At 33.7% G+C, this 9,539-nt stretch overlaps 1 protein-coding gene across 1 annotated transcript in view; it reads left to right on the top strand.

Moving 5' to 3' along the window:
* The window catches only part of ndufb9 (NADH:ubiquinone oxidoreductase subunit B9), a 51,714-nt gene extending 42,943 nt beyond the window's left edge, over nucleotides 1–8,771 (top strand). Inside the window, exon 4 of the mRNA XM_058748008.1 lies at nucleotides 8,540–8,771. Coding sequence (XP_058603991.1) covers nucleotides 8,540–8,671 — 132 coding nt within the window. The 3' untranslated portion in view covers nucleotides 8,672–8,771. The remainder of the gene's footprint in view (nucleotides 1–8,539) is intronic.
* Nucleotides 8,772–9,539: the final 768 nt, after the last annotated feature.

Below are 9,539 nucleotides of genomic sequence, written 5' to 3' on the forward strand. Positions count from 1 at the left end.
TAAAATTACATGATTTACAGTTCAGATACAGGTTTTCACAAAAACAAAAATCTTATACAACAGCATTTTAGACTATAGACTATTTTTATGAAAAGGGATAAATCAAGCATATAAATTGTTAGTTTAAAATGTATAAATATTACTGTCTTAATTGTTTACATTTTTTGAAGGCATAACTTCTTTCTCATTTACAACTCTGTGTTTGCTGCGTAAAAAGTTGATATTTGCATTGATCTGACCATAAACAGCAAGAAAGGCTTATTGGAAATGCAAATTCATTCTCTGCCATGAGGTGGCGCTTTAGGAGCGCTGAAATATTGCGGTTTCCCTGGAAACGCTGTACACAAACAGCCGCTTTATCAGGAATTATAGTTATAGACATCCGCGCTGCGTTTTGACTTGAAACTTGCAGCGCTCATATTTATTCAATGACATTATTGCCTTTTGAAGTTTAATACTGCCGTATCGCAACTCTTGTCTTTCCGTCCCCAACTGTAAGACCTCTAGAAATTATAATTAAGACATTTCTTATACCATTTAACGTATTTAAAACTTTTTATGGCCTTAAGTTTGATACAACTCACTTTAAGAGTTTATAAGGACCCGCGGGAGATCTGTATTTAAGGAGCCCACCGGGCAGGCGGTGATACATTTTGGTAGCCCGACTGGAAAACACAATAGCCCCGGGACGTCGGGCTAGCGATTTTGCGAGCCCTGCGGCCAATCACAACACACCAGATAGCTGGCCAATCAGAGCACGCCTCGCTTCTCAGAACGATGAGCTTTGTAAAATTTGATGCATTTCAGAAAGGCGGAGCATAGAGGAGCAACAGTAATATACAGTATGTGGAAAATAATGTTTTTTGGACCACAAACCACGTAAACACATTGCATTACACGAAATACGCGAAATACACAAAATAATGTTCTTTTTAGCGACGTCATATATGATCCCCCTTAAAAATGCAACAATACCAGCCTTTCTCCAGTACCAGTAATACAATTTGGTAAACAATATTTGAAGTCTACATGCCGTTTTCATGTTTTAATATTATCATAATTAACTAATTTCTTTTCTTTTTTTCTTCTTCAAAAAGAAAAACGTTTTTAATATGGTATCAACATTGGTGTCAAGCATCATGAAATTTCACTGGTGTTTGACTACTGAAATTTGGTACAACCATTTACAATCAACAACATGTATAACAGTTTAAATGTTTGTTATACTATGTAAGATATTAACTTTGTATTAAATTTGTAACATTTTATTTCCAAGTAAACACTGACCACTATGTATATCCGTTTTACATGTTTTCACAGACAAATTAGAATATCACTTAAGTGATAACTTGAATGAATGAATGTGCTACACTGACTTAATTGATTTGGCTACCCATAAGTTTGAGTTTACATGTATTAACATCACTCTCCCATTAATCTTTCACTGGTTTGCATCTCATTAACTATACACCGATTCAAAACAGAAAAACACCAACCTGTGATAAGACTGATCTCGATGTGGTGCAAATTTGAAAGTTTCAGATATCAGCTCCTCAAAGACGTTCTCCAAAACCGTGTTGACAGGCATCTAAAAAGTCTCAAACACTCACACAAATTGACACAACCACACTGATTAAAGCCACACTTCTCTTCAATTTCCTACATCTTTTCCTGAGCTGACAACATGTTATCCTAGGGCTGAATGATTTATCAAAACCGAAACGTGAGATACTTCTGTCCTCATAAAAAGGGTAAAAATGATCATACCAGTCCTGGTCAGACTCCATGAGTGATTGTTGAAATACCACTGTCAAAGACAAGAAAAAACTAATTAGAAACTGTGATAAATAACAGGTTAATTTATTGATGAAACATAGCACTGACGTAGCAGAAAGCTTCAATAGCTATTAACTAATGAGATAACATGCATCGAGATACCACTGCTGTTTTTACTGAACACTTGATATCAAAGTCCACTTAAATTGACAATTCATTTGAAATGAATTTGGCAAATTATTTTAGTTGTTCATAATTATTGATAAGTAATTAATCATGTTTACTGTAACATTTGTACAAGATTAATAAAGATCTAGGGTTGCATTTTAAACATTTTAACAAACTGTTATATTACCACAGTTGGTGTTACTATAGGCACTGGGTTTTATAATTAGGAAATCCCAAATGTAAGAAAATTTCTGATTTCTCTGATCTAAAACCATGTGGGCGGATTATTTGTCAATACCTGCTCTCTCCTCATATCCATCACTGTTTGTTTTTCTCTGTCTCCTTATCTTAACCTGTCTCTTCCTCTCCTAAAACTGAGCTTTTGATAATAGTGATCTTTCACATATCATAATTTTCCGAAAATCTTGGTAATTAAGTGTATTAAATTAAGTCACAATATATGCACTTACATTATTAATCTTACGGGTAATGTTTTTTTTTTTTTTTTTTTTACACCCTTACATTAACAGAACAAATTATTAGCCTATTATACATCACGGAAATATGTTAATATATTAAATTTAAAAACGGCGAAATTAGAATGTATTAGTTTGCAAACCTGACGTTTAACATTTATATTGTAAAACAGTTCTCGAATATTAAATATTTAGTCAACATTTTATCTCGCTAACTGAAATTCGCGCTCAGCAACTTTGGCTTCTGTGAACATGAAGCCCGCCTTCTTTGATTTGATTGGTCATTTCAAATATTTTAACACTGAAGAGTGGGATCAGACCGCAGCAGTTAATACCATTAGTAGGCAAATATTGCAACTTTTATAATACACACCTCGAGAGAAGAGAGAAAAAAAAAAAAAGTCCGGACATCGGCTATAGTATGTATGGTCAATTTTAATTTGGTAATGTGTGGACTAACCTTCCATTTTCACATTATTTTTTCTTATTCCAATCGTGAGAGCAGTTTAAAAAGTCAGGATGCAGTCAATCCAAAAATCTGATATCGAAGTACATGAATTTCACTGTGACGAACCGATTTTAAACTTTTACATGTAACGGAAAACAGCAGGGAAAATGTGCGGGCCATTCATTAGCTAATCTTGCTAATAACTCGAAGAAGAACGTGTAATGAAAATCAGTTTTTGTATATTGAAAAAGCAAACTAGTGGACCAGGGTTGCTGCAGGATTTTTAAGCTCAAATTTAAGACTTTTAAGACCTTTTTTAAGACCTTCACAAATAAAATGAATACCATATGAGCAGGGTAGGGCAATGTCTATGGTAAACTGTAAAATGAATGTAAAAAGCATGATTTACAGTTCAGATAAAAGTTTTCGCGAAACAAAAAGTTTTATAAAATTATACACTTCACATTTCAGCCTTTAAACCATTTTTTAAGACAATGGATGAGTCAAAAGTATTAATTATATTAATTTAAACAATTATCAATAAATTATTATATGTGACCCTGGACCACAAAACCAGTCTTAAGTTGCTGGGGTATATTTGTAGCAATAGCCAACAATACATTGTATAGGTCAAAATGATTGATTTTTATTTTATGCCAAAAATCATTAGGACATTAAGTAAAGATCATGTTCCATGAAGATATTTTGTAAATTTCCTACTGTAAATATATCAAAAGTAAATTTTTGATTAGTAATATGCATTGCTAAGAACTTCATTTGGACAACTTTAAAGGCGATTTTCTCAATATTTAGATTTTTTTTGCACCCTCAGATTCCAGATTTTCAAATAGTTGTATCTCAGCCAAATATTGTGCGAACAAACATACATGCATCAATGAAAAGCTCATTTATTCAGCTTTCAGGTGATGTGTAAATCTCAATTTTGAAAAATTGACACTTAAGACTGGTTTTGTGGTCCAGGGTCACATATTAATTAAATAACATACAAACACATTTTAGTGTTTAGATTTTTATAATGAATTATCTCCTTATCGATCCACCAGTTCACATTTACAGCTCTGCGTGTTTGCAGGGTAAAACATGGGTCGATTTTGCATTGGTCTGAACAAAACAACCCAATGTTCCTGCAATACTGGAGGCTGCAGTTCTAGGACTGCATAGGACCCTATTTTTTGGGACAGCACCATCTATTCCAGAGGAGACCTGATTCAAACATGCAAGTCTCGCACAGACAAGTCTTCTTTCCAAGAAAACTGAATTTTAACCTCTTAACTGTCACCGTCCACCCTGTGGGACGCCTACGTTTACTTCACTATTTTACAATTAAATCCTAATCTAATCATGACAAACTATATATCGTTGGAAAGGTCTAAGACTCCTAAATAGGTATTTTACCACTTTTTTTGTTAATAAATTATGTAGGAAAAGTAATAGATTAATTTATGACAAGAGTGCACCTGAAAAATCTACATCATAACAGGAGTTCTGACCTTTGTCACAGAAAGTCTTCTTTTTTGCCTTTTTCTCTATCACGCTTTAGAAATCATATATCAGTTGAAAACTTAAAATCTCAAAATTCATCCTTTGAAACCCATTTTAAAATCAGACATTGCATTACCATGGAAATGGTACATCAAAATCACGTTGGAAAATGTTTTCATTCATGAATTATAAAAAAATAAGTTTGGATAGTGCACTATCATGTCTGTGTTCAAAACTGTGAGTGACAGTTAAGGGGTTAAACCAGAATATATTGAATATTGAAATAAATTAGGTTAAATATTTCAAGAGGGTTACCAATGGGTATGTTTAGAGTTAGGAGTTGGTTAGGACAATAATTAAGTGTATACAATTCAGGGCTCGACATTAACGCTTGTCCGCTTGTCCGGGACAAGTGAATGTTTTGGACGGGCAAGTGAAAGAGGAATTTACTTGCCCAATCGGACAAGTAACTTGAAAAAGTCAATACCAAAAACAATAATAACTGCCTTTATTTGTGATATAGCCTTTGTTATAGGGGTGTGCGATTTATATATCGTTTGCGATAATTTTGTAATTGCTGTTTTAACGAGTATATATTGCAAGAATCAAACAAAACACACCTACAGAGTGCACGCATAATTACGTAAAGTCGCCTAGGTTAGACTAGCTAACGTGCATTCTTACACTGCATGATTCAGTATTACAATGCATGAAGAATGATCAGAAAATTCAAGATATGGGGGAAGAAAATGTATGCATTTATATCATTTAATATAGTTAATATCACACGAAGATCGAACGCCGTTTTTTTTTGCTTCAAAAACCATCATGATTACAAATGTGATAACAGTTCAATAAACAAGAAGTTAAAATTAAGAGACTTACGTTTTAGACACCATATTGCCTGTTTTTGCTCTATTTCACCAACAAAAATAACTCCAAACATGGCCACAGCGCTGTTTTGCGTCTCTGAGGAACATAACGGTGTTTCGAGCCTGAATGAATCAACCTTTTAAATGATTCGGTTCAGTCGCAATGACTCACTTATTAACAGTGACTTGATGCCGCCACCTGGTGGTTTTAATTTCACATTTACACCTTTTTTTTTTTTTTTTTTATAATTTCAAATATCAGTATTCAACATTTTATGTAACAAAACATTATTTATTCATTTGTAACTGCAGGTTAAAGCATTCCATTTCCCTCAGAGCTGCATGAACAGTGTGTAAATATATCTATTCCACTCCAGATGCAGCTTCTGTGTTTCTGCTGCATTGCAAAGATGAATTTTGTTGATACTGATTTAATTTGTTTGGTAACAGCCCAAATGTCGCCTTATACTAATTGACTGATTAAATTTAACTAATTAAATTTTTTAAATCTAAGTTTGAAAATGATGAAAATTCATATATATATATATATATATATATATATATATATATATATATATATATATATATATATATATAAAAAGGTAAGTATTTGTATTTTATTAAGTTTACTATAAAATAATTGTATTTGTATTTAATTCTAACTTTTATTTTAAAATATAATAGTATTATCACATTTTATTATTTTGTTCATTGTTTCATTTAAAAAGAAAAATCTAAATAAACTAAATGTGTTTTGTATAACTACAATAAATAATTATTTATAACTCAATTTAACTTTTTTCTCTCCGGGCAAGTAACTTTTATACTCGGACAAGTAAATGACAAATTTACTTGTCCGAAGGACAACCACATGAGAATGCTTAATGTCAAGCCCTGCAATTAAATAACTACATAATTCCTTAAAAATAATAATATACAGAATTGAATACCAAGTGCTATAAAATAGTATGAGCCACTAATATTCAGTCATTTAGCAGATGCTTTTATCCAAAGCGACTTATAAATGAGGACAATGGAAGCAATCAAAATCAACAAAAGAGCAATGATATGCAAGTGCTATAACAAGTCTCAGTTAGCCTAATGCAGTACATGTAGCAAGAGATTTTTTTAAATTCTATAATAAATAAAAAGAAAACAGAATAGAAAAAGAATAGAGCAAGCTAGTGTTCGTTTTTTTTTTTTTTTTTTTTAAAGAATAGAATTAGAATGGAGAGAGGTGTGACGTTCTTCATTCTCTCTTACATTCTTTTTGGCTCCTTAAAAATTAATGTTGCTGCCACGTTCTGGATTAATTGTAAAGGTTTGATAGAACTGGCTGGAAGACCTTACACAAACACAATACATGCATGCAAAAAATAAATAAATAAAATAAAATAATTAAAAAACAAAAAAACAAACAAAAAAAACTATAGGGTCCTAGAAATCCAGTTCTGAAACTACAGCCTCCAGCTACTCACAACAACAGCCCTATTGAACATGCAGATTCATTCTCTGCCAGCAGGAGGCGCTTTCGAACGGTTTCCACGGTAACGCCAGAACACAAAGTAGCTCAGCACCGGACTTTGAAACGTGCAGCGCTCATTTTATTTATAGCCTTTTGAAGTTTAATCGTCACATTAAGCTGTATCGCGATTCTGGTCTGTACCCAAATTTAAGACCTCTTGAAATCATAATTAAGACAATTTAAGACTATTTAAGGACCCGCGGGAACCCTGTGGACACTGAGAAACAGCGAGTCTAAAGACTTCCACAAATGTATTTTTACCTTTATTCCTGTGTTACACATTTGTATACTGTTGTAAGCGCTCCGCAGCAGCAGTTTTGCTTGTTCATGCAAATCAATCACCTACCTATAATTTTATCAAGCTAATCGTCAATGTGATAATAAACGTATTTTATTAATATATCCAACAAAAGTCACAGAACTTACCTGACAGGCGCCGTCTCACTGTAAATGTATGGCAGCTGTCTGTCTTTCCCGCTGTGTTTGATTGACGCGCACGTACGTTCCAAAGCCACGCCCACCTTTTCACGGTACAAGTAGAGATGATTTTGTGGGGAATTAAGATCATGTTTACACTTTGCAAGTGCATTTTCTCCTTCACGGTTATTGCAAATGTCAGAAAAACAGTTTGAGAATAAATAAAGTGTCTTCTGACTTTTAAGCTATTGTAAGATTTTAATTTTAAACAAAAAGTTTTTTCTCTCTCAGGCCAGGGGGGAAAATATCATTAGATACACAAATTATGTTGCTATGCAAATTACGACTCATTTTGGCAAGACACATTTTTGATGACGTTTTTAAAACGTTCCATTAACAAGGCAATGATAACGTTTTTATGCCAACGATTTTAAAAAGTTTATCAAGGGCAGATAACGTTAAGAAAATGTTCTACTAATGTTACTGCAAGAAAGTTTTTTTGATAACTTTGAGATAACCTTTAGAGAACATTAGCCAAAGTTATGAGAACATTCCCTGTTAACTGTAACCATGTAGCTCAACCATTTTGCAATTAATGACTAATGTGATGAAATCATGATAGATGTTGTGAGGGTTAAGTCTATTTGTCAGAGAACCATATTTGAGCAACATAACATTAGCAATTGATAATATAGGAAACCACAGACAATTGTACTGTACATAATCAATTGCATGAATGTACCAAGCATTTCCAACTTGTTCCAGAAGATACGTTTTTAATACTAACATTTTTTAGAACGTTCCACTAACAATGCAATTATAATGTTTTTATGCTAACATTTTTAGAATGTTTATCAATTGCAGATAACTTTAAGGAAACGTTCTACTAACATTACTGCAAGAATGGTTTTTGAGAACTGTTAGAGAACGTTAGCCAAAGTTACGAGAACTTTCCCTGTTAGCTGGGCTCCAGGTTGATGATTGCCTGAACCCCATATTATACAATCATTATTCTGTAATATTCATTGACTGATGACGCAAGTACCAGTGCCTCAAAACATGCTATCACTCCTCAGATTTCTACAAAGATATTGTAGCAGTAACGGCGTCTGGCACACACAGGACACACAAATTAATCTCACTAAACATGTTTTTATTTATAAATTGATCCTCATAGAAAGTTTTTGGTATTTGCTATCGGTACATTACATTTTAAGAACTGCTCATTGACAACATCTTCCTCAGAAACCAAATATTAAGTCAGATTTTAGCCCGTATACTGGCACTGGTTAATCAGGCTAATTTGTGAAAGATAAAACAAATCTTAACAATCTTCTAAAATTATTTTTTAAAGGTCCAGCAGCTGCAAACTGAAACCTCTGCTGACGGCCCTAAATCTGAGGCCCTGCCCCCGGCCCGCAAGGAAGGAGACCTCCCACCCCTGTGGTGGCAGTTTGTCACTCGTCCCAGAGAGCGTCCCATGTAAGGATGTGTTCCGAAGATCATTTAGCATAGGTGTTTGAAACAGCCCTGTGTTTGTCAAACAACACTGTCCTCAATCCTAAATAAAGTATTATGCAAATAAATTTCCTTGTATTCATTTGCTGTTTTTTTTTTTTGTATCTTTTATTTATCTAGTTCTAACATGAATGGTGCTGGATGATAGGTCCTTAATGCAATCTGCTAGCAATCACATTGTTTAATACATAGCACAAGTTGATGGGCTCTACTCCTTCTGCAGCCAACAAGCTTGCTTGCTCAACATTGAAGGAGAAAGCAGTGAACTTTTCCTGTAGCACGCTATCAGAGTTCCTCTAAAATTCTACATCTTTAGTGAAAATGTCAGTGGTATATTTCATTATTCCAATTCACAAAACATTGTGCATGGTCTGCATTATTAATTCCTATATTAAGCAAACCTACATAAGGTTCAAAATTATGTTTGATGTAACTTGGATATAAAAAGTAGTAAAAGATGTATTTTGCATGAACTTAAGAGAAGACAATAGCTGATTTTCCACCGCCAGTGCGAGCCAGGGCTATCAACAGGCCCCGGTAATTAGCCTCAAACCTTTAAGCCATGAGGCTAAAATGGGTCTTATTGACCCAATGGGTCTCATTCACTAATAACTGCAAAGATTACATACGGGTGTAACGGTACAGGTATTAATACCAAATATTTTCGGTATGGGTCTTTCGGTTCGGTACGCATGTGTACTGAACAAATCATTAAATTTTTTTCAGGAAATTAAGATAATAAATGATGTTTTGGCGCTCTTTGATATGGTGTGACAGATAGCTGTATGAGCGTCTCAGTTTAAACGGCAGCGTGGAGCGCGAGTGAGCGTGATCAC

Source organism: Onychostoma macrolepis, chromosome 16 (genome assembly GCF_012432095.1).
Source record: "Onychostoma macrolepis isolate SWU-2019 chromosome 16, ASM1243209v1, whole genome shotgun sequence".
NCBI classification, from domain to species: Eukaryota; Metazoa; Chordata; class Actinopteri; order Cypriniformes; family Cyprinidae; genus Onychostoma; species Onychostoma macrolepis.